General features: G+C 36.3%; 1 protein-coding gene across 1 annotated transcript in view; it reads right to left on the reverse strand.

Annotated features, from left to right (window-relative positions):
• CCDC171 (coiled-coil domain containing 171) overlaps nt 1-26534 on the reverse strand; it is a 145570-nt gene that overhangs the window by 81695 nt on the left and 37341 nt on the right. Inside the window, exons 11-16 of the mRNA XM_018070510.1 lie at nt 18075-18177; nt 13863-13966; nt 10941-11030; nt 8879-9079; nt 6859-7026; nt 4789-4977 (exon numbers count right to left, since the gene is read on the reverse strand). Coding sequence (XP_017925999.1) covers nt 4789-4977; nt 6859-7026; nt 8879-9079; nt 10941-11030; nt 13863-13966; nt 18075-18177 — 855 coding nt within the window. The remainder of the gene's footprint in view (nt 1-4788; nt 4978-6858; nt 7027-8878; nt 9080-10940; nt 11031-13862; nt 13967-18074; nt 18178-26534) is intronic.

The following is a 26534-nucleotide window of genomic DNA, read 5'->3' on the forward strand; positions in this document are numbered from 1 at the left end:
CACTCATTATTACCAATTACTGGTTTTCCAAGTGGGTAGCAACAAAGTCCCAATAAAAAGGCTGCAGATGATCAAGAGGGATCTCAGGGCCTTGGGACAACTGGTCAATGGATCTGGACCACATGTTGTGTTCTCTTCTGTCACACCAGTTTCAGGGAATGATGGGGCAAGAAATAGGAAAATCACACAGAATTCACAGGTGTGATTCAAGACTGGAGTTACCAGCAGAAGTTGGGGGTTTTTTGGACATGGGTCAGTTTATATGACACCGAGTCTGCTGACAACAAAGGAGATCCTCCTGTCTCAAAGCGGAAAAAGGATCTTAGCCGGCAGGGTTCTTTGAGAGAACTTTAAACGAGGTTTGAAGAGGGATGGAGATAGAGCCAGGCTCAACAGACATAAGATGTGGGAAGATAAAAACTACAGTGACCACCCAAGAAGCAAAAGGAGGCTTAAGAGGGGATACCTCCAGTGAGTACAAGCACCCAAAGATGTAACCACAAGACAGGACTTAGGGGTGTCCCTCTGCACACCCACTGGGATATCGACACAATCAAATACTTCTATAAAGTGCTTATACACCAATGCACACAGTATGGGGATCAAACAGGAGGAACAAGAGATCTTTGTGCAGCCACAGGGCTTTGAGTCTCATTGCAATTACAGAGATGTGCTGGTGCGCATGAGGAAGAGTGTGACCAGCAGGCTGAGGGAAGTGATCCTCCTCCTCTACTCAGCCCTGGAGTGCTGTGTCCAGTTCTGGGGTCCTCAGTACAAGAGAGACGTGGGGCTACTGGAGAGGGTTCAGCAGAGGGTCACAACAATGATCAGGGGTCTGGAGCATCTCTCTTATGGGGAGAGACTGCAGGAGCTGGGCCTGTTTAGAGAAAAGAAGGCTGAGAGGGGATCTCATTAATGCAGATAAATATCTCAAAGGTGGATGTTAAGACAATGGAGCCAGACTCTTCTCAGTGGTGCCCCACAACAGGATGAGGAGCAATGGCCATAAACTAAAACACAAGAAGCTCCACTGGAACGTGAGGAGGAACTTCTTTACGTTGAGGGTGGCAGAGCACTGGAACAGGCTGCCCATGAAGGTAGAACCTCTCTGGAGACGTTCAAAACCCACCTGGGCTTCCTGGGTAACTTGCTGTAGGTGATCCTGCCTTGGCAGGAAGGTTGGACTAGATGAGGTCCAGAGGTCCCTTCTAACCCTGAGTGTTCTGAGATCCTGTGTCCTCATCAGTGTCTATAAGTATCTGAAGAGAAGGTGTCAAGGGCGTGGAGCCAGACTCTTCCCAGTGGTGCCAATCAACAGAACAAGAGACAATGGGCAGAAACTGATGCACGTGACACCTACCCAAACATGAGGAAGAAATTCTTTACTGTGAGGGTGACCATATACTGGAACAGATTGTCCAGAGAGGTTGTGGAGTCTCCCTCACTGAAGATATTTAAGAACCATGTGGTCACAGTCCTGTGTGATGTGCTCTGGGATGACCCTGCTTGAGCAGGGAGGTCAGATCAGATGACCCACTGTGGTCCCTTCCAACCTGACCCATTCTGACATTCTATGAGTTTCTGATTCCTGTATTTCAGCTCTTGTATTTTTCCAAATATAGACACCTATACATATAAATAAACAACATCAAGGGCCCTGTCCTCCCTTTGCTGTGGTTTAAGTACAAGGGTCAGACATGTCTACCAAAGACACCTAGTGGGTCAGGACCTGTATAGTTACACATACTCCTCCTCCTCCTTTTGCACTGACTTTTGACACAACTGCAATATATTATATCCTTTATCTAATTTACCTGCCTTGCTGTAAAAGCAAGGCCTCCAAACAAAGCAAAAAAAAAAAAATAAACCCTTTTTTTTCTCTCTAGGGGACTTTTTCTCTTTCTTATTCAGCAAACCTTTTATTTTTCTGTCGGAATTAACATTTTTAAAGTAGTTACAGAATTTTTCTCTCACAACATGTTTTTGCATATCAGAACAAAACCCTTCTATTTTAAGTGGTTGCCACAAAAAATTGGGGACAGATTAATAAATATCTAAACAATAAGCAAATAACAACTGGTAGTTAAAATTCAGAGGATATTTCCTATGAGACTGTGAACAGCCTGAATAAATAATTTGTGTGAGTATAAGGAACAGGCACAGTAACATTTTCAAAATGGAACACTATCAAATCAAGAGGACTGGACTCCTGCTACAAAAGGCAAGGAAAAAGGATGTGCACTTTAAGCTCCATTGACTCTCCAAACATGGAGACCACTGACAGAGAGTGATATCTATAGAGTGCCTTGGTTATTGCTGATCTGTGATAAGGCTATACTCTGGGAATTTCTGCCCTACAGAAAAACAGTGAAATTGCCTTGAGATTATAATCCATTTGATCTACAGTACCAGCTGTGAAGTAGTACCTATTAACATTCATAGATCCTACCTTGGAACCAGGGACCCTGAACAGTACTGGCTGGGTACTGTTTAGTAGCAGGTGTCACTGCTACTAAAACCTCCAGATTTTGGAGTGTTACATTTTAATTATAAGATAATTCTGAAAAGGCCTAACTCTCTACTGGAGTTTTAATAAACCAAAACAATAATTTTCAAGATACATTACTGATACTGTTGCACAGTTAGAGCTCTGTGTTAACTCTTGAGAGTATGAATTAACACACTTCAGTTTGCTTTCACACATGTAGCAACGATTCAAAAAACTAACAAAGTCTTGACACAGGATTTCTGAGGAGAAAATACCTAGAAGTAGTCATGGAACACTGGTTGAAGACAAAGCAACAATATCATTAGCTTGGTGCAGGACAGCAAAAATCACTCATCTTTCCTTTTTAGAAAGGAATTAAACCCTACAAGGTTTACACTCAGATCTTTGGATGGAAAATGCAGCAAACTGGTACAGTTTCCTTGTAGTGCTAGAATAAGTGTCCTAGAGTGAGGAGAGCCCCAGTTGCACAATGAAATACTGACAAATTATATTCCACTTGCACAGATTATAAAATTTAATTAATAAAGTCTGTTAAAATCATTAAATTTAAATATTGCATTCTGTACCTTTATGTAAACACTGGCAAGTCAGCAAATCTAAAAGATCTTTTGAAAACATTCTGTAACTTGTGGCACATTTTTCCTTGTTTCCTTTGGTAATAAGGCTATGACAGTCTGTCTGCACACCTCTGATCAAACAGAGCAGAGACCTTGCAGACAAATATGGCTAGCAGGTTCAAAATACAACAGCTCAAATACAGTTTGGAAAAACAGGCAATCAGGATTAGGGCAGCTCTAATAACAGACGTCCATGGATCCCTGGGAGGGAAAGTCTTAAGTCAGTATTTGCAAATCCAAAGTCAGTCATAAATTAGAATTCCAGAAGAAATTAGACTGTCTTCTTGATAGTTTAACACTGAATGGTAAAGAAGACAAACTGGAACATTGGATGGAAAAGAGATTGTTGAATCACCTAAGTGTATACAGACATTGCACTACCTAGATTACACACTACCAGTTTGCACTACTCCAGCTGTGTTAGAAAACATGCCCAGACTTTCCAAGGGAAAACAATTCCCTTTTAGAAACTCAGTAGTCCTGTACAGTAAGTTGATAGGTAAAGGTTTTTTCCAAAAGACATGCCTAATTTGTGCTCCACAAAAGAGAGACACATTTTCAGTACATGCTCTCCATGCTCCTAGACAATTCAGCTGGGAAGACTGGCAGGTTCAGCACCATGCCAAGGAATGGCACACTAAACTGCACTGATTTTTCACAAAACACTAGAGTTCTGAAAGAGATGACTCAGACCCTATCTTTATTGCGTAAATCCACTTTTTCTTTAGGAAGGAAATCTCATTTTTAAAATTAAAATTAAGCTTCCTTCATTCACTATTCTTTTTTTTGGTAATAATTTCATAAAAGGAAACTACAGGTGAAGTTTAATATAAATCTGGATGCCACTTATTCTACTCACAGGGACATTTTTACAATTGCAATCTCTGATGTAACATGTAAATATCAAGCAAATAGTATCTACAAGATTAAAACTCATTCCTAATAAATTACCATTGAAAGACTTCCAAGCCTAAAATCTGAGTCAAATAAAGTATTATTCTGATGAAGTAAGTTTCAGATGGCAGTCACAAATAACAAGGCATATCTTATTTCTTCTATTTCACAACACTTTTAATCGAAACACAGGTAAAAGAATGTGATTGAAAATATAGTGATCAGTGGTTGTAGAATAACAGTGAACATTCTAGAGTGCAATTAACCTTTCTAACAATCAGTGGCAACAGTTTTACACTTTTTACACTTTTTCACCTTTTTTTTCCTTTTGTAACAGAGTCCTTCAACAGCATTGAAATCTACCACTGTAACTGCTAATTGCTTCTTAGGGTCAGAATGTATATACCTAAATTTATCCCCCAATGATACGACATTACTGTTACTCTACACAGTCTTTGCAAAGCATGACATTGAAAAAATAACTGTTGCCCTATATAATTCTTAAAGTTCAATCTTGCAGCCTTAATATCCTCAAAAGAAAAAGAGTCCCTAGCAACGGTAGGTCAAATTAAGCAGTTCACCTCTGGAATGTTTTAACAAAGTTATTTATTTCTTATTATAAATTCAGTTAATACACAGGGGTTTGGGTTTTGTTTGGTTGGGTTTTTTTAATTTTAAACAACCTTAAACTGGTTAGGGGCTTAAACTGCTGAAATAATCCACTAAATATTTACAAGAAAAAAAAATCAGAAGATCACAGCACCATACCTGTGCCCTTGCATGAACTCCCCCAAGGAGACCTGAGCACTGCTGTTCCAGATACCTTTTTTCTTTCTGCCAGCAGCTTGCCTGTGTTTTCATCTGTTCAGCCATTTCGTTAAAAGCATCTTCCTGGCTCTGCCAAAGATCCTTCAAAGTATTGGACTTGTTCTTACAAATATATTCTAGGTGAGATATCTGTATGACAAGCATTTAAAAAGAAATTCTCTTACCTCTCTAAACACCTTTTTACTTTATTGTACATATTAATTTAACCACAGACTATTCCAGCAGAAAACATAATCTGTAATTTCTTCAACATATTCATTAAATGACAGATTATTTATCTGAATTGTGCAACAAATGAACAAAAATTTGGTTTCAGTTTTGCCATCCTTATACAACCTTGCAGATATTTGGTGCTTTTTTTGTTGAAAACTTGAACCGGACACTTCCTGTATTTTTTTTAAATAAGTGTATTAAATCTTGTGCTGCTAAAGTAGTAATCTGAGTATACCAGTCCTTTAGCAGTTTTCAAGAATTGCAAATAATAAGTAAAAAACCAGCCCTTAATTTAATTTTTGTTTTAGTGGAAAGCTAAAACAAGATGCTATTAAGTATTGAAAGAATTTCAGGAAATTTTAGTGTACAGAATGTTTTTCTCACAAATAGCTCCCTAGTTTATGATGTGTTTTCAACAAGTGTGAAGGGATTCACTCTGTGGATAACTTTGCAGCTCCCATGCAAACTAAATGGAGAAATTAATCAAGTTAACAATGATCTTTAAATACACACATCTACACACTTTTACTACTAGGGAATGTCAGAAAGATACCTTGAAAATAGGTCACACAGAAATGCAAGAGAAAAATTTTGTTCTCAAGAAAGCAGGTACAACACAGGTAACAATACTGTTCAAAATCCCTGAAAAGCTAGTAAGTACATGAAAAGAGCCCTAGAGACCTCACAGTCAATATCAATAACCATACTAAATTAAAAAGCAAGAAACAATACGACACAACACCCCCAAACACTCTCAACAATGTTTACTCCCTTCTCCTCTATTCCCTTTCCTCTTTTACTTCAAAAGGAAAATAGAAATGCGCATCAAATCTGAATAATCCAGATTTTATCCTATCCCTCTTTAGTAATTTCAATTGACTGCTGGGGTATTTATTAAATGATGGGCAGAGTTAAAACAATTCACCGTAACCATCCCTACACTTTACTTGAGCCAAAAGAGTGGTAACAATTCCAGAAGATGATAGTTGTTCAAAAGAGCTTTTCCCTTTCTATGACTCAAAACCAAAATGTCAAGGCAGCCAAGTTCTGGAGTCACTCTACTACATTTAGGACTGGCCTGATCAATGGAGCCAGAAAACAAACTGAAATTCTGAAGGCTGGCATATGTTAGCCTGTGAAGTCAGTTTAACTTATTTAAAAACTTATTTTCTTTCCTAAAAATGCAGGGATTTCTGTGGAGAAAGGCCATGAAAACTTGCTTACATCAAAATAATTCAGAAAAGTACAGCTTCTCCCTATAACAAATATTGACGTGTTTTATAAAAATAGGTATTTTCTATTTGTGTTTCTGAATACAAATTTTATAACACATAAATTACAATTAAATGAAAAAAATACATTGGCACAGCACCTCTGAATCACAGACATATAATTTAAAGATGATATTCCTAGAGTAAGTGCATTTTGTTTCTGTTTTACGGTAAAATAAAGACTTGTTTTATTAGCGTAAATGACTAAGTTCTTTGAATTGCTTCATCAGTAAGATTAATTTATTTTCTTTTAATTAGGTCCCTGTGGCTAATATTGGCTAGTACTATTAGCATGTCCTGCACTGAAAGTGGAGCTTAGAGACTTCATACTGACTTCAGTCACATTTACATGCCCACAGCAATGGCATCAAACTGAGTTGTAGACAAGCCATAATTAATGGTATTGAATTATTAACGTCCAAATCTTTTTTGAAACAAGATGAATGTCAGTCCTTTTTAATGATACTGTGATGAGGACAAATGTCACTGAATTTAATAGAGGTAGATGGTGCCTAAGGACACTTACCTTCTCATTAGCCCTGCTGAGGTCTAAGATCAGGGCATCAACATTTTCCTGCAAGACTACACAAAGCTCAGACCAAGAGAATCTATCTAGGATGCCTTCTGGTTGTTTTATAAGTACACGGCCTGCTACCAAACACTGGTATAAGCTATGGAGGAAGATTAGTTTTTCCTGAAACAAAAAGAAAAATTTACTGTTGTACCCAAACAGTGTTAGAATCTAAATATATGCATCATATGGAAAGTAATACAAGCAGGTGAAAAAAATCCCACAAAGCTCATTCTCAAACCTTTTATAAAATTCCTCAATTGCTAATATTTGCAGTCATACATATCAAAACAAGTGTAAGAAAACAGTTTTTACAAAATTTGTCTAATTATTTTTTATACTTTATGTCTAATTAGACATAGAGTATATAAAGAAAGACCAGTCCTGCAGTGGCCACAACCAGGAGCTGACACAGATAAAAAATTCCATGCTATTAGTACAAGCAATTTATTTATTCATGTTAACACTTCCAGTTACATTCAAACTGTACCCACTTCTAACATTTGCACAGCATGCAGAAAATTGTCTGATTGGCTTGGCAGCACAACACACCGTTTATACAGCTATCACTCTAAAGTCTTTTTAAAACTGTTTTTGTATGGATCATGAATGAGACTAAATGGCCAGATAAAACAGGCTTATAGCTTCATCAGTTACATTCCACAAGCCATGTCTAATTTAGTTACACTGATTTTAGCCAGTAGTATAATAAATTGATGCAAGTTATAAATAAACTTTAGCAACAATAGCATGCAACAGAAATTAAAGCCTTCATGCTTTTAGTACATATATGCAACTTAACAACTTTGATTAAGACAACAATAGACAACAACCTCAACAGTCAAATTATTGTAAATGTTCCCATTGTTTTTCAGGGGCCTTGGATGAGGTTTTACACTAAGAAATTGTGGATAATGGAGATGGGGAACTAGGGTTTTTCTGAGCCCTTTCCATCACACCTAGGTGCAGTTGCTCACAATTATTTCATGGCATTTTATGCAATTAAAAAGAAATTGTAATTAAACCTTTTTTCTAACAGATCTGCAAATTCCCCAAGGAAAATCCAGTGTGCCACCTTCATTACATTTTTGCTTGGCTGTGATAAACCAAGGATGATAATTATCCATTTGGGGTAAAAAAGGGGATTCCAAGACCCTAAATCAATTCACACATGTTGAATGCAACCACAGTGTTGTAGACATGCAGACTTTACAACAGTGCCAGACTTCTAGTTTCCTTCACTTTAATCATTATCTGATGTGTGTAACAATTTCAGCTGTTTCATGTGGACCCTATTTAAATACCAGACTGTAAGAGTGATGGAAAGAATGTTTCCTTTTTACTCAGTTGGCATCCATATCCAAATCTGTGGAAGTAATGAGCTCAATATGCACGACTAAAAGTACATCATTGCCAATGCTAGTACAGAACCACTTTACTGAGGGGAAAAAGCAACAAAATTAAGACCTCTTAATATATATAAGGAGAGAGATAATAGTTCTGAAATAAGATGTTGTGAACTCGTTCCTTCATATAGCACACCACAATGACCTAATAGATAACAAATAAGAATTTCTAGGTTTTGTGGCCTGCATGTAAAACTACCTCAACGATATGTGAATCAGTAATAATGATAATGACACTACTCTATGTTCCAATTGTAAAACATTTTTGTTAACTTTTAGTTTGAAAGAAAGAAAGAATTGTTCGTCAGGTGTAGCTCTTAAATATACTCAGTTGTTCAAAAATTCAAAATGCTGGAATGATTAAGCTACTAGTTCAGATACAGAAGAAAGGAGAACTGATATGTCCTGAGATCTCATAGATATTAAATACATATTTCAAAATATGTATCTTAAAATCATATTTTAGAGATAAATCTGTTAAGACTAAGAGTAACCATCTGATGTATGTAAATGTATAAAGCTGAGATTAAATAAAGACTCTTTGACAGTCATCTTGTCTCTAGTAATACCTCCATATCCTTCTGGTAAGCCCTGGTAAGCTTCTGGATTTCATTTTCTGATTCTGTGGCACGTACTTTCTCCTTCTCCCAGCATTGTTGTACATCCTGTAGTTTCGTTCTTAAAGTTTCTATTAAAGTCTCTCTGTCTGCACACTTAGTGTGCAGATGATTTAACTCTTTACTGGCATCAGCCAGGGTATCCTGAGCTTCCTGTAAGACAGAAGCATGGAACAGAAAGGCTGGTAAGAATTTTAGTCTGTGAAATGTTACCTTAGTCTAGCAGTCATCATCTGAGGAAGTAAAGCCATATAGCCACATGTATTCATAAGATTCCAGGCTAATTCAATATCTGAATTTCAAAATTGACAACAGGCCTCTTCTACAGCTTGTAACTAGACAACATGGGCATCCCCGACTGGTAAAAGCTCCACGATGCAGTGACCTTCAGAATACCCTCTACCCCCACAAATGAGACACAGAATGCAGGGACACAACTTATCCTCTGCAGAGTGCAAAGCTCTCAGAGCTAGTGAAAACATACATTATTTTCTTAAGTAAATCTCTGATCTGTTGCAGCTGAGTCTGTAAGCAACACAGCTCTTGTTCCTCACTGTATTTTTATTGCCATGAAAAAAAAATGGGAGGACCCTCTTTGGAGGTTTGACCATGGGAAGTAACTGAATAATCAGAAATGGTCATAAATACAATCATTATGTTGCCAGCACCAAATTTCACCAGGTAAACAAAGAAATTAATAAACTACCCCTTTACAGTCAAAATATTTGTGAGACAGAGTGGACAGATACACATGCTTTGCTCTCCTATAAGCACTGGATTTCCAGCACTGCTAAAGTTTGCAAAAGGTCAAACTGAAAGCATTGTTCATTTTTCACAAAATCGTAGCTTCTTATATGGAAAATATAATAGAAAAGATACTCCCAATTCTTTAGACAATGACTTTTATTCTTCTTCATGAAAACATTAAAATATTAAAACAATGTTAAATTTCAAACGCAAATGTTTTCAGACTGGATCTAGCTTTTGCTTATCTCTACAGTTTTATTACTAAAAATTTAAAGAGATTTGAAACTGGCATGCTGCATAAAAACCAGCACTCTCTGTGTGTAGCAAACTCATTTTTTTCAGGAAGAATACAAATATCACTTGCAATGGGTTGCAAAAATCTTAGGTGTCTTACAAAGGTGCTGGAACAGAAGCAGAAGTCTTAAGTCTTCCAAACATAAATTAGTAAAGAAAGTTCAGATCAGATGACAAGACATCATCTGCAAGTAGCCCTTAATATGAAGATTCAATGAATGTTGCAGAAAAACACTGCATAAAAACATAATGCAGCATATTCTCAGCAAAAGAGACTGAAAAACACCAGGTTTAGAGACACACTATTTTGACAATAATACAATACACTGCCAGTCAGGAGATTAAGTTTAACCATGACCTCAGGACTTCCTCACTCCCTTGGCCGTTGATGTAACCAGACAGGACATCACAGAAGTGCTGTCAGCCAAAAACAGAGGCAAAAAAAAATTCTTGTTCAGAAAGTAAAGAAAAGAATTCTCAAGTGTTTTTATCAGTTCTCAGGTAGATTTTACTCCAAGAAATTTTAGGCTGCATATTGTATAGGTGTTAAAGACAACCTTATGGATTACATGCATTAACCTGATAAACACAAACAAAAAAAAATTAATAAAGGAATGGATATGTTTAAGAAAACATACCTTCATATGAACAGAGGTAATTAAATTCCCCTTTTCTTGAGAAAAATATTAAAAGAAAAAAATACTGATGCCAATTTCAATACAAAACAGTATTTTGCAAATTGATAAATGTATTTCAAGTTATTTCAGAAGTACAATCATTGAAATGACCAGTTGTGTAGTCTACAGTGGTAACCAGAATAAAGCAGCATGGTTTAACAAGCTTGCAAGGTAAACTAGTCTGTTCAACAGAACAGAATGATATGGAGACTTATTCTCATAAGAAAGATACCTTAAATCCAGAAAGATAATTTTTTGAGAACTTTAAAATTCTATGCTAAATTCATTAAACATACCTTAAGGTCTTGTCTTAAAGTACACACTTTCTCCTTGGATATCTCAAGGTCTTTTGTCATCTTTTTACACAGAGCCTTCATTTTCTCAAACTGTAAAATATATGGAGGTCAAACTGGCTTTTACAGAAAGGTTGCATGACCCCTTCAATATAAAGGAAGAACTTTGTATATAAAAGTAAAACAACAAAATTGATTTCAATTCCTTTGACAGTTTTTGTACTCCATACAATCTAATTAATGTGCCATTACAAAAGCACTAAATAACTCTTTTATAACGATTTAAGATACAGAGTAGTGGCAGAATCCCAAACTCAGTCCACTATTAACTATCTTATTAACTCTCAAAATATCTGACAAGAACATAGAAATGCACTGAAATGCACTTGAAAGTGTAATAAATTTAGATTATGATCTGAGGAGTGGTTTAAGAAAACAAGTTTTCCATTCGGTGGCCATTCGCAGAAATTGTCCAGCTATAAGCATGGGTCTTTACTGAACACTCACATACTGTAAAAGCAGCAAAGCAGCAATGTTCCTGAGAGGCACAGTGACTACTGAGTCTTCATAGGATTACAAGCAACTATCTTAGAGGTAGCTCATGACCATAATGTGTACTTTGCACTTTCAGAAAAGATAACATATCAAAATAATATGTCTTTGTTTACGGGATTATGAGGCTAGCAATACAAATGCCTGAAAGAAAGCATGGATTAGAAATGTATTCTAGTACAGGTTACTGAAAGCACCTGAGATTTAATGAACAACTCAGAAGCAAAATACTCCATTGATAAAATTTACAAATTACTTTGGAAATTATATTCTTGTTTATTTTTATATTTTGATGTCAGTAGACCTGGCAGAACCCTTAGAAATAATTACAGTAAATTACAGAATGCTACTGGAATATTTCCAGTCTTTTTGTTGGTTTACTATTCTTTTTGCTCTCCCTAAACATTCTAGTGGTCTGCACTATACAAAAAGTTAGAAGCTAGTTGTCTGCAAAAACCAAAACATTTATACACCTTTCAGTCACACGAATGAACTAGATCATTTAATCTAATGTTTAGTACAGCAAGTTAGAGATGACACATGACAAGTTTACCAGCATATTTCAAGTATACATCCAAGTGTACACATATATTAACAAATTCATCAATATGTGGAGTCTTGTTGAAAATCTCTCTATAAAGAGAACATCTAATAATTGCTCAAAACTACACCCTTACTGTTGTGTATTAAAATATCCTGGTTTTATTGCACAGTGCCCTTCATAGTCCCCTTGTGCATTATTGTATTATTAAAAAGTTTTATTATTAAACATATCTAACATAAAAACCCAAAAGCAGCATTCTCTGTGGGGGCGAGGGTAATCAAGAAGGACAGAGCATTGCCCTTTCTATGCACCATAAAGGTGCTCAGTGATCTCTGGCTCCATATGACAACTTCAGGGTCAGTCACACGCAGTCCTACTGGGAAGTCTTGTGGCAGGTTATCTGTCGGTCCTGCTCTGCTTGCGATTTATTTTCCTTGACAGTTCATTCTTCTTTCTGTCAGAACACTGTCTTTGCTTTCTTAGAAGCCACCCCCTTGGTCTCCCCACTGCTGTCTCTGGCACAGTTTCACAACAAAGCACATCACTAAGCCAAAGCCTGCTGAGTCGACTTTTCAACTGTGCTGCCTATCACGTGACATTCCTCCTCCCAAATAACAATTCGCTGTGGGTAATATGTTCCTAGTTACTCTTCAGCTTCCAGACTTGGGTCTCAGAAGAGTTTCATAATGACTATACACATCAGTTTTCTTATCTCACTGGGAGAGACTTAACAGAGCTTGCTGTTTAAAAAGTATAATTGTTTCCATGGTCACTTATTTTTGTGTCCATTAAACACATTCAAAGGTCTTGTGGGAGACTGTTCTTTTCACAATGAAAGGGGCAAAGCTGATATACTTCTCCTTTTTTTTTCTTTTCTTTTTTTTTTTCTTTTTAAATGTTGTGAGTGACTACCTAGACTATGCATTTGTCAAAACAAAAGACAAAACCTAGAAATGAAATATAGTACTGACATTTTTACAATCTTATCACACCTTGCCTTTCTGTATTTGCCAATTTTATTCAAACATAAGCTAATTACAAGTTTGTACAAAAAGTTTTAATGGTGTAGTTAACTTCTCTCTACAGCCTTTAAAGCCACAAGTTTATAAAATATTTACACACAAGAGGAGTAATTTAGTCACCTTACCTATACAAATAACAAAATAAATGCAAGACTGACTTCTCAGCCAGTGAAATAAAAGGACAGTAGGACTCAAGGAAAACATCTGGTTTTTTTCAACCGTAAGAATCCCAAAATTGAAATATTTCCATTATCCTCTCAGATAACTTAAATAAAGTATTGTAGTGGTCCTATTTTAAGTGAAAGGACAGCAAAATACCTCCAGAAGAGATTCCAGGGAAAACACACTCTTTTCAAAAAATTACACTGGTTTTTAAAAGTACAGAGGGCATGATCATTTGTATAACTGATAGCAATGACTACTGAGGCTCACGCGCTGTGTATTTAGGAATATTGCGGTATATGCTGCCACACTCTTAAATCATCATCTTTTAGCTAAAATCTTAGATATGAATAGTTTCTTATCCTAAATATTTATTGAAAAATAATCCCAAAAAGGTTTAACAAGAAAACAAAACTAAATTAAACTAGAAAGACAAAAAACTCTACTCCCTGTCTCCACAAATATAAGTAAAACTTCACTGTAGGGCAAGCTTAGAGAAATAGCAGTGACAGAGATTATTTCTTTAGGTATACTTGAAGCTGTCAACTCAACATTCCCACTCTTCTGCCCTTTTTTACAAGCAAAGCATATGTACTGCTGCAGGCCAAATGCGATACATATAGAGCCAAACATTGCAAGTGTTACCTCATTAGAGGTATCTTCCAGCTTGTTCTGGTAAGCTGTCAAGATACACCTCAAAGTCTCAAGGACAGAGCAACTTGGCGGTTTATCTTTGTCGTTGCAAGTGCCTGAAGGAAAACACAGAATGAAAATTAAGCCTTAAAGCCACAGAGAGAAAATTACTCACCCTGGATGAGAAGTATTAAAACTAGTCAGGGCTTCAGTGACAACACAAAATGCTGAACAGCAGCCTTGTTTGCCACAAGAGACGCAGCTGAATAGCCACACTCTCACAGCAAATGTAGCTGAAAGACTATAAAAGCCTTAATTCAAGATATAGACCTGTAAATTCTGGATTACATTAACACTTTATGTATTTGGTATGCAGTCTCACATATAATTCCTACCATGGTCAAGTCTGTGTTGTTCAGTCAGACAAGCCAACTTCAAAACCACATAATTAAACATTTTGAAAAGCATGTAGTCTGAAAGTCAAGTATGTTATACTTTTTCTGACATTATTTTGCTGTTGTGACTAAGCATGCCAATGCAGTACTTCATTCACTTAAAGCTTTACTGAGCCAAAGATCAAATCATTATGTTATGCTTGGAGAAACATAACTTAAAAACATTTTAAATTATCTTGAATTTCATTCCAAAGGAAATAATTTTTTAAAACTATTATCTGCCTACACAGTTCTACATAACTTTTCAATTATAAATCTGATATATCCATTATATACACACTACATTTATTTATTAAACATTTATACAGAGACTTCTGATCTGGTTGCCTTAATTAAGGACATATGAACAAGTCTGAGCATTCCACAGACCGTACCACAATGCACTAAGAGAGCAAAACAACACTATATTGATCAAGAGGTCACAACATGTCAGCTAATATTCAGTTTCCAAGAACAAACTTTTCTTTTTTTTCTGGTGTTACATATCAATACCAGATTATTGACAGATCATTGTTAGCATTGTTTATACTACTATGCAGCATCCATAAACTTATTTTTACAGAGTCAGGGAAAAGCAAAATTTAATAAGGGGACACCAGAGCCCTCTGAATCCTAAAGATGTCCCAAATAGCAATGTTACACTTAGAATCAATGTAAGAATTCATAAAATCGGACCTTTTATGAGAAGTTTAGATTTCACCTTGAAGAAAGTGACAAGGGACACGTTACTATAATTTTTATCACTTAACCACAGCTACAGCTATGCACAGGGTTCTAGTCCAGTCTCCTCAGTTACAAGACCACCTTCTCAATGTTACCCATTGTAAGAACATTTTGCAGTGATCCTGTTGCACAGAAAAGATTAACTACTATTCTTCCATACTTGTAGCTCTGGAGAAGCAGTAACTCACAATTCTCATTCAGTTTCAAATAATACCTATTAAGTCAATAAAAGCGTTTTCTTCCATCCACTAGTTTTTATCAAGGTGTCTAAATAATGGGTCTTCATTTCTTATGAAGTCCCAACCTGCAATGCTGTCAAAGAAACATTAATTTACTTCATGTTTGCCAAAACTAGACTTTTGCCAGTAAATTCTCCATGCTGTCATTTCTTGCCTTTGCTGCAATCCTACTTCCAGATAGCTCAGTCTGCCAACAGAAATACTAGATTCAACCTTTCTGCACTAGCTGAAAACAAGTCTATGGTTAATGTTGTCCATCTTCATACAACTATTCAGGAGACATGCAACATAATCCAAATGGCACTCTGCTGCTGCAGAGGCACTCTGTTAGCAATATAAAAAAAAAAAAAATCTGGAAGCATATGCCCAGTATTGTCTAAGAGTTTGAGGGTAGAATTTTGAGAAAATGCCAAGTTCAATAGAAGACTATTAGGAAGTATACAAGTGAGTAAACTCTTAACCCTGCTGCTCTGTAGTACTGGGCCTGGCTAGGATAGAGTTAATTTCCTTCACAGAGGCTCATATGGTGCTGCGTTTTACATTTTTGGCTAAAACAGTACTGGTGGCCTGCAGTAAATGCTGAGGCTAACTCAAAGCAGCTAACACTCTTAGAACTTTATACCCATTTCACTTTTTTTTAATATTACTACAACCACAATTACTTTTTTCCTGAAATGGAGACAAATTTACCTGAGAACAAATTCTGTTGCTGAATAACTGCAAAATATGATAAACTGAACAGATAAAAAAGGAAAGCATGCAAATGGTCCAATAACAATGCTGTGGAAAATTTATAAAGGTCATTGAAAAAGGAGAAAACATGGATTTATGCTTGTTATTTTGGTATGTATAAAGAAAAATAGCTTTCTAAAATTCTTTAATCTCAAAAATATAAAGTCTCATCTTCTCTTTCCTGTATAGCCCAGTAATCACAGTCCAATCAGCACTTAAGGGGCTGGATCTTTAGTATTGACAGATTTTTAAGTAGATCTCTCAACCCCTTGAGTTCAAAGTTGGAAACGAGAACAAGAAAGACTGCCAGGTCAGGTGTGGCTCATGTAGCCCCTCACCTGCTAATCAGATTACAAAGATTTATTTAAGATTTTTACTTTTACTGGCACCTGGACATTCTCATTTCAAATATAATTACAATAAATATTTTTTTAAAATTTGAAGAAATATTGCTACATAATACATTCATAAGTACCCCAGAGTAATAATATAATAATGAAAAAGCATTAAAAACTAGATTTCACACTTAGAAGCATAGTAAATATGTAGAACAAATGTCTTAGTCAATATCTATTTTAATATTAGCTGTAAAGACTCAATCCACAGCACAGCTAAATTTTACTATCTGCCTCAACAAAGCCTCTGCAGAGATGCTAAAGCTTAAAAAAAAGATCTCTTTAAATAAGATTTTTCAAAGTTTACCTCAAACAAAGCAAATTAATACTGAAGTTACTGTTATAGAAACAGGTCAAAGCTGTTCTCTGCAAAGTTTACCACCAGGGAGAAAGAAAACCTACCTGAAAGACAATTACTGCTTTGGAAACTGCACTCTGGCAGCAGCATCCAGCTCCCACCAGAATTGCTTAAGTCCCTCTGAGCATGTGGAACTTGGCAAGAATGTGGAAAACATACAGTCTTAAAGAGCTTTTCAGACTGATGTATCTACGGTAAATCTATAGGTATTGCCCACAGGAATTACATGTATAATTACAGAATAAAACTGATACCAGTTCCCAAACAAAAAAAATCATATAGCCCATCTGAGGAAACAAATGCATCACAGATTCAAAGACTTTTAAGGACAACAGAAATCTCAGGAAGTTGTTCCTTTACTGAAATTTAACAGTACCAGGTTGTAAAAAAAAAAAAATCATTCTGTGAAGACAGAAAAAAAATGCATCTTCATTTAATGATGTTATACAATCTATTTATGTCTACTGCTCCTAAAAAGTGCAAAAACAAATCATCATGATTTATATAAAAGAAACCTGTTTGCTCTTTAAGCCACATTCTGCCTGTTTTCTTCCAATTTACTTTCACTCTAAGTTGGAAGCATTTCATGTCTAGTATGTGTTATTCTAATAGGAATTACATAGAAATATCTTTTATACATTGTTTTAAATGAAGATTTTAAAAAGTGTACAACTTTTACCTGTAAAAAACTACTAGTTTGATGTTAAAGTTCAGTTTGGTTTTGTTAGCCACTAATTCAAATGTCTAACCAGGCAGAAGTTTGTTAAGTTTGATACATTACATATAAAGGCAAGGAGCAGTGACAACCACTGACCTACAATTAATTTTAATGAAAACAGAGAAATATTTGTTCTGTACTAGATCAAATGAAAGCAATACAGTACTGGTCCACAATCAACTGTAAAAGTATTGTGTTATATCAAGTGTCCTACACAACCTTTTTGAATTTATGACCTTTAAGTTGCTGAAGGTTGCCTGAGAATTTGGCTCAGTTCAAGCAAAACATCTGTTCCCTTTGCAGGTATACTGTAAGGACTTTTTTCTCAGTTGGATTTAGAGCACAGCAAGTAAGCCCTTTTCTGACCGGCATATACACTCCAGCATTTGTATATCGAGTTCTGGGCTGACAACAGCAGGTCCACATTCCGTCACCCTCTCTCAGCTAGCAAGGCCATTTGACTGCTGTGAGAACTGCTCTTATCATGTCATCAAATCAAAGCATGGTGAGAAGAGGGAATGCAAGAGGCATCTGCAGAATTCCCACAATGTAGTGACTTTGGAACATTGACAGATGCATCTGTCATTTTATACCTTCAACTAACCTGCTGTCCGCTGGCCTGACATAGCAAAGCTGTCCAAGAGTAACTCCAGCTCTCTCATGTTGTTTTCATACGTCTCTGTTAGAAAGACCTGGTGTTTCTTGGCCTTTATTTGACAGGAGATACAGACAAGACAAGGGGGGGCAGGGAATGAAACACATTAAAACAGTAAACAGAAAAAATACATCTCACAATGGTATATTTGTTCCCCTTTAAATCTAAATTCCTGCTATACTTATAACACCTCTTCTTGACCAAGATACTTAATATGACATAACAAATAAGTAACAAAGAACCCTGAAATACACTTAAAATAAAACTAAAGACTTTAGATACCCAAAAGAAAAACAAAAGATGTTTGCAGAAAAACTTAGTCTTGATCACCTTCTGCTTCAAAAATATCTTAATGAATATTAAATTGTGCCCATCTATGCAAGCAATGAAATCTATTGTTACACCCTACAAGGACATCCAGAAAGACACCAAACTACTGGCAGACAGGCTAGAAATCCATGATTTGGCACTCAGTCAAATCCCACACCTACCCTCACTGCAAACCTGCCTACTTCAATTGTTAATATCTTCCATGCTAGACAGTGGTTTCTTCAATACCAAAAACTCACCCTTATGCACGGAATATAAAGCAGCAGAGTTCTTCAACACCTACTACTGTATTTTCTGAAAGAAAGCAGTCCACTAAGTGCAGCCTAATGTTCAAATCAAGACACTGACTTTATTCTGAGGGCAGAAAGGTACTACAGCAAATTTTTTAATTGCTACAATAGAAAGACTGTATCAAATCATTCCTTCAACCTATAACCAAGACTATAACTTGCAGTTTTCAAAGACATGCATCCGTCATTCCAGACAAGACCAAGGTCCTTTTGGGTATATGCAGTTTTAACTTCTCAAAGAAATGTACAACTTTAGCTGCTAACTGACAAAAAGTAATACATTTCAATAATTTAAAAAACAACCCCAAAAAACAGCAACAACAAATGAAAACCAACCACCTCTCCCCCCAATTCCAGAGGAAATCAGATTTAAATAATTTCACTATTTTCTTATGACAAAGGTTATGCTCAAAGATGTCTCATAACTTTTAACTGCTCAATTTATTTACATTCTAAATTCTAAAACCTATTTGAGTAATTTCTACTTGGTAATGGAAGACTAATCTTTTTTTATTGAGAAAAATCCTACTGTTTCCTAGTATATCTATAAACTATTGCTTTAGTTATGCTTCACTGCATGTCAAAGGATGCAGGCATTTTCTCATGTGTGGGAAACATCCTCCCCATGAAAATTGTTACATACTGCTAGCATATAACTGTCGGGATAAAAACCCAAGAAATGCATTTAATTCTCTGCAGTGTTCTTCACTATTGAGCTAAATATTTTATAAATTTGCCTTACTCTTTCAATTTTAATTATATGTACTGTATATCAACTAATATATTATTCATATGTGTATTTCAGTGTTAGGTCCCCTGTAGCATTTACATGCCTTTCCTTGTGTGAGAGTCTGTACTACAGTTCATAAAGATTTTCCAAACCATTTCTATATATTGAAAAATAACTAGGTTTAATTCTTACTCCATAAAATTACTTATATGAATAGAGCTTGTAAATGCTAAGATCCAGTAAAAATATTTTATGGGATGCAAGTACATTAAAGTAATTTGCTCTCATATATTGATATCATCCTAAAGACCTCACACACTAAACCCAATAAAATATAACAATATATAACATCACGATAAAAGAAATACTTTTTACGTAAACCACGTCAGCACAGAGGTTAGAGTAAATCTTCCCAGAAAACATCTTCCCATGGAAAAGTCAAATGTGAGAATTTCTTTCAATCTCCACATCCAATTTTTCTTTTTGTTTAGTTAATTTACCATAATTCGGTCAGTGTATTCCAGTCTTTTCAGCCTTCACCACTTCTCCGTGCTTTATCTGCTAACTGCTCCTACACTTCCTAAGCCAATTTCAGTCTCTTTCTCAACAGCAATAAAGATCAAAAGGAAACTCCTTATACTAGCCAGTTTCTCTTCATTTTAGCTGCAAAATATTTGGCATCTTTCCATTTTGACTTCCATTTTCAATCACCGTCCCCATTATCAGAAATTGAAGAAAAAACACTGTAAACTACAGTGCTGAAAATCCAGGCACAGGTTAAGAGTCCAAAGGGTCTAATATTGATCTGATTTCTTATGTCTCATTGATAGGTATCTAATAAGAATGTACAGAGTCATAAAATCATGGAACAATTTAAGCTGACAGGATCTACGGAGATCATCTGGTCCTGCTCCCCACTCAGAGCAGGGTGTTCTCCAAGTCAGCTTAGGTTGCTCTGAGCCTCGTCCAGTCAAGTTTTGAGTATCCTCAAAGATGGGCCTCCAGGAAACCTGCTCCAATATCTCAGAGTCCTCATTGTAAAGTTTTTTTCCCCTCTTACAGGCAATTAGAATTTCCCTGTTTTCTCTCATACTTCCACTGCATACATCTAAGGAGAGTTCAGCTCCACCTTCTCCATAAGAACCCACTTGACAGTTCATAGCAGTAGCTGTTATCCCTTAGTCTTCTTCAGTCTGAACAAACACAGGGAGTATGCATAATGCTTCACGCTGAAAAGGAAAATTGAGTCCACAACTGTTGAGTCAAACATAATCTATGTCCAGATTCAACTATTCCAGGAGATGCAGTTACATCCTTCTCAACAACTTCATCCATCAACATGTTTGTGGGGATGCTATTTCTATAGAACTACTGGAAAAGTAGTGTGTTTCCTAGATTACTCCAAAAGGGAAATCACGTAACAAAATTGCTAAAGCTTTTACTTAAAGAGAGTTTGCTTCACAGACCACATTAATAGAAAGAGATGAAAGAATATTTGTGAAGTAAGGCTTCTGCTGACTTTGCTCGACTTCCTGCAGAATGGACCATTCTTGACCTTGGAAGCGGTCCCCGAAAATGACCTTGGAAATCAAAGGCAAGAGGTCTGTACGGATACACAGGGAGCTCCTGACTAAATTAAAATATTAATAGGAAGCATAAAGAGGGCTGATCAGACATAGTGACCTGGGAAAAATACCTAGAGGGATAGCCTAGGGATATGCTTAGGAATGCCAAAATCCACCTAAAGTTGAATCTGGCATGGGATGTGAAGAGTAAGAGGAAAAGCTTCCTGAAGTGTATCACTAGCAAAAGCAAGCCTAGGCAAAATGTGGGCCCACTGCTAATGAGGCAGCAATCTGATGACTACGATGCAGAAAAATCCTTTTCAATGTCTTTTTCATCTCAGCCTTTACTGGTAGAACCTGCCTTTAGGAATCCCAGGTCCCTGAGACCAGCGGTAAATTATTCTTGTGAAGTTTACATGGACACTTGAGAATTTAAAATTCTCAAAATATACTAGGAGTGTTTCCTATACTCCCCAAAGACAATTCCCTCCTTCACAAAATATTCCACACTGGAGGACAGAAACCAAACATCATGTGAGCAAAATCATACTTTCTGAACGCAGAATATATGCTGAATTTTAGTATATATAATGCTTCCCTTCATATCCTTAAGATGGCTCCTATTATGACAAAACAGCATGGAGGATAAAATACTTCTGGTAGAAAATGTACTTGGTAACATATTTATTTAACCATCAATTTCAAAACATAACTGCACTTCTAAAGAAATTAAATAGAAGCCAAGCATTTTTCATGAAATGTACTGTATGCCCCCATCAGGAGAAAATCTTTTTTCCAAATACTTTGTATCCTTATCTATAAGGATAACCAGAAAATTATTCCACTCACTGCCAGAATTGAGTTAGTCTTCCACAAGAAGGGTATTTATATTTATCTGGGCAATTTCGTACTACCTTGGTTGTAGACATATTTTCCTTAACAACCAGTATTTGACTTTGGTATCTTTCTATAACCTATTCCAATACAGAAATGATGTTCCATTGTTTTTTTCAGTATTTTACAAAAGCCACGGTTGACTAAAATAAATGCAAACTCTATGCATACTTCTAGGACAGGCCACAGAACGTGATGCTGCAAATGTGCGTATGTGCGTCAAGTTAACAATTTTTAAAAATAAACATGTGGGCAAGATTTTGAGGTCTTACCTTAATAAAACTCCAGCAGTAGTACACAGGGAATTAGGGTCCAGTCCTACAATGAACCGCCATTATTCCTGAGGAACTTTCTCTCCTTTGTTTACAGGTACAAGGTGCTCTAAGGGGCTCTCTTGCACATGGATTAATACACCCACTCACTTTGCAGTATAAATCCCATGTGGTGATGGCAGAGTAAATGCCAAAGCCAGAACTATCCACACAGCCACCAAGGAACAGTATGTTCAGATACCTCTTGAAAAGCACTTACGTCAATTCTTTACAAAAGTATCAGAATGTTTACCAGGTCTAACCTTAGGGGCAGCAAATCAAAGCATTTACAGAAATAGGTTCCAAATGACTGTTCCACAGTTCACAAAAAACAGGTTTTACTCAAGTGATGTTCAGTATAACAGAATAGTGGCACAAATTTTAAAGAACCAGGCATAAATTGTAGTATAAAAACCAAAACAAAACAAAAGAAAACCCTTACTGACCATCTCCCTCCTTCAGCTACTGTTTATTTTTGCTCAAGTTATCTAACTACTGAATCCTTAATAGAGTTTAATTTTTTATATTAGCTAGAATATTCAAAATTCTATAGAGGAGTCTATCCATGTGTAGACTAAATACAATCTCTCAAAAAATTAAACATCTCTGAAATAAAATTAATCAAAATGCCCAAGTTTTATTAGAACTATTCTTGTCTCCTAAATAGAGATTTGCAACAACCTTTGGTGGAAGAGAATGTTATGAAGTATCTCTCCAGGGTTTTGGGTTTGTTTTTTTTCCAAGGCAGAAAAACTTTTTGAAAACTGCAACTTTAAAAGCATTTTTAGATGTCTGTCGTACAACACTGGGACATCACAACTTGAATGATCTCTTCCAGAATAAACTACAAAATTACTTTCTTTGTAGATCATTTATGCTTCAGATTGACTAGTCTTCTTAAATTAGGACAATAACAGAAATAGCATCTAGGAATACTCTACCTCTGCACTAAGGCAAGAAAAACAGGAATCAAGGTAACACAACATTTAATGGTCATTAGTGAAAAATTAATGAGGATTGTGTACTGGGGGGATTTTTTTAGTTTGGAAAAAAAATGCTCTGTCCACAATAAATTGTCCTTTATATAATTATTTACAATAATTGACATTTACATCTTTGCCATCGTGTACCAGTTTCTACTCCACAGAATTTGCAGAAAAGAATCACAATCTTCAGGGTGATTCATTGTCTCTTCAATCAAGACTTAAGACACTTCTGTTAAAGAACATTGGTTAATGTGCATGTCCAGGAAACAGATTTTCAAACTTCTGTTCTGACATTCAGTTTATGATAACCTACAAGGTTTTTACAGACAGCTCAGACATAAACAGTGTATGACTGCAGGCATGGCTGTAAGAGAAAGATTTATATGCCACAGGGAAAAAGACAGGCCGTGTGTAATCTATTATATCACTTTGTAATCTATTATACCACTTATACACAAATCATGCTGGTTCTGATAGAATCTATGCAAAAGGGAGGAAATGAATATACACTTCTTCCAAGTTAAAGGAACTTATACTAAACTACAATATTTTAATTCTTTCACTTTCCTAATATGTATTCTGGTGTACTTGCAAGTTCTCCAAATTTCAATATGTGTTTCTCTTAAAATAAAGGTTTCACATCTCCTGCTTGGCCGCTACTAAGAGCATTCGCTATTAGGTTCTAGAAATGTAAATATCCAGAGTAATTTAAAACTACTAAAGACACCTTTTATTCTTTTCTACGGGACAGGAATACAGCTGAGGCTGTTTCAGTTTAAAGCAAGTCCTGAATCACAATGGTTACCCTTCTAAATTCCTATTCTTAAAGCTAAAAATGTCTAAAAACCCTAGCTAGAAATGATTACAAGCTTGAGACCAATTCCCTCAGAAAAACATAATGGAAATCTTGAGAGCCTGTTCATGCTGAACATTCTTAAGTGATTTTGTTTGATAGCAACAGATCCTATAACATTTGATCCATGCAAATTTCTGGCAAACTTCTGTTGCATGCTGATATTTAAAATTACAAGCATCATAACTACTTTACTATACATTCAACTGATCCATTAAGGAAAAGAAAAGTACTTTTTCATATAAAGCTTCAAAAGAATTTTTTTGGTATATCTTCAAATTATTTTACAAACAAAAACACTAACTTGTGTGGTAACAGTACTGTGAGAAACCAATTTAAGATTATCAGCCTGAAGTGGAAAGGACATATTCAGGATGTCTAATAACAGTACAAAATATAAAAAAGTAATTAAGAGATGAAGAAACCAGGAGGGGGGAATTAAGGCAAGAGAACACACTGACATTTTCACACAATTTTAATGTGGGTATAGGGAAGCCTAATAACAGTATACTGAATTAATTTTTGCTATAGCCTTCTGCTTTTCGATTTTGGGAAGCAAAACAACAAAAAAGCTGTCCAGACTGAGTAAACAGGACCACACACAGGCACTCCTGCTTCCCAAATAAATACAAAAGTCTTCAGGAAATATATAAAGCTGCCCAAGGTGATAAAAATCTAATCCCACATGGACCACTAATAGAACTCCTCAGAAAATAAGTATTTTTATTACCTGTTCAAGACAGTCTTGTGGTTTAAAATCATTCCAGTAAAACAATTAAAACAACAGGCTCTATGAACATGGCATTTCTTTCAAGTGGGACAATCTGTTTTGCTTTTACCTTTCAATAACATAATGTCCATTTTGAATATACCACTTAATACTGTTGCCATTACCAGAAACCTTGAACATGAACAGAATTCTGTCCTGAATTCTTGTCAGGTTTAACATACTTTACTAAGAAATTCTTCTTTTTATTCCTTTTTTGCCTGATAAAATGATTTTTCCCAGTTGACTTAGGGTAGCAAATGTCTTTAACACTTTAATGCTTGCACTGAAGAAGCTTTGTTCTCCCAAAAGAAAAAGGGTTCTTACATTTTATTTTTCTTCAATTTATTTATTACCAATCTACCTGGAAAGTGGCAAACACTAAGACAATGTATGGAATAAGTCCATCAACTGAAGAGAAGACACCAACAAATCTGAAGACTCTCTGTGAGACGCTGGTTTACTATATTAATTATTGGCTCAAACCAACTCAACTGTGTGTGGGGGGAAGAAGGGGTAAGACTGAATTTCATGAAGGTGAGGTGATGCCCTGTCCCACACCCCAGCCCCTTGAAGCCTCCTTGGGCAGCCCCAGAGCAGCTGTCAGTCACTGGACACCAGGAGCACTTCCCACATCACACTCCAGAGCCTTTGACCCAGCTCCACATGGGCTGGAACAGCAGGAGTCCCACTTGGCGGGGGAAGTGGCCACGGGGACCAAAGGAAATACAGGCAGCAACGTGCACTGGCCATATTTGTTCAGACCCTGCCACCTGGACACATGGGAGCTGAACTTTGACAGGACCCTGGTGGTAGCTATAAATTTTCCTCTTTTTCTCTCTCTTTCTTTACTACTACTTCTCTTAATCTCCTTTCTTGATATTTTAGGTAACTTGAGAGCAAATGGGTTGGATTTGGCTAAGTTATATGTATTAGCATGTGCTAAGTCAATGCTTTGTGGAATGCTTTAATTTGGTTGTATGTTACCCTCTAAACTTTTGCCAAGATCTCTTATTTCCTAAAGTTTACCAGCAAAGTACCTCCTGAGAAAACGTGTGGCTTTTCTCCTTTGCACTCTCTCTTAAAGTGTTAAAAGAACCAAGGGTTCTTCCAATATTCCAGAGGGTGGATATTGTTGGAGCATTGCATATTTTTAAAGTAAAACCCCTTGGTGAGCTCACAGCTCGGGGCCTGGAGTCTTACACTCTCTGATGCAGGTCTCTGCTTCTACTCACTGATTAGCACAATGCCTGTCAGTAGCAGGGAACAGACCATGATTACCTTCTATACTCACAGCTCCAAGGGAAAGGAAGAGGAGAAATTTGCAAGTTTACATTGGCTATGTATAGAAATACTGCAAATGATACTACACAATGAAAAGAGAAAAGGTTTCCTAGCTCATACAATCATAGAATCATAGAATGGCCTGAGTTGGAAGGAACCTTAAAGATCATCTAGTTCTAATATCCCTGCTGTGAACAGCAACACCTTCCACTAAACTCAGAGCCCCATCCAACTTGGCCTTGAACACTTTCAGGAATGGGACATCCACAACTTCTCTGTTGTGAAAACAACCTGCTCCAGTGCCTCACCACGCTCACAGAAAAGAATGTTTTCCTAATATCTCATCTAAACCTTCTTTCAGTTTGGAATAATTCCCCCATGTCCTATCACTACATGACTT

This window comes from Manacus vitellinus, unplaced genomic scaffold (genome assembly GCF_001715985.3).
Source record: "Manacus vitellinus isolate BGI_N305 unplaced genomic scaffold, ASM171598v3 scaffold_18_pilon, whole genome shotgun sequence".
Taxonomy (NCBI): Eukaryota; Metazoa; Chordata; class Aves; order Passeriformes; family Pipridae; genus Manacus; species Manacus vitellinus.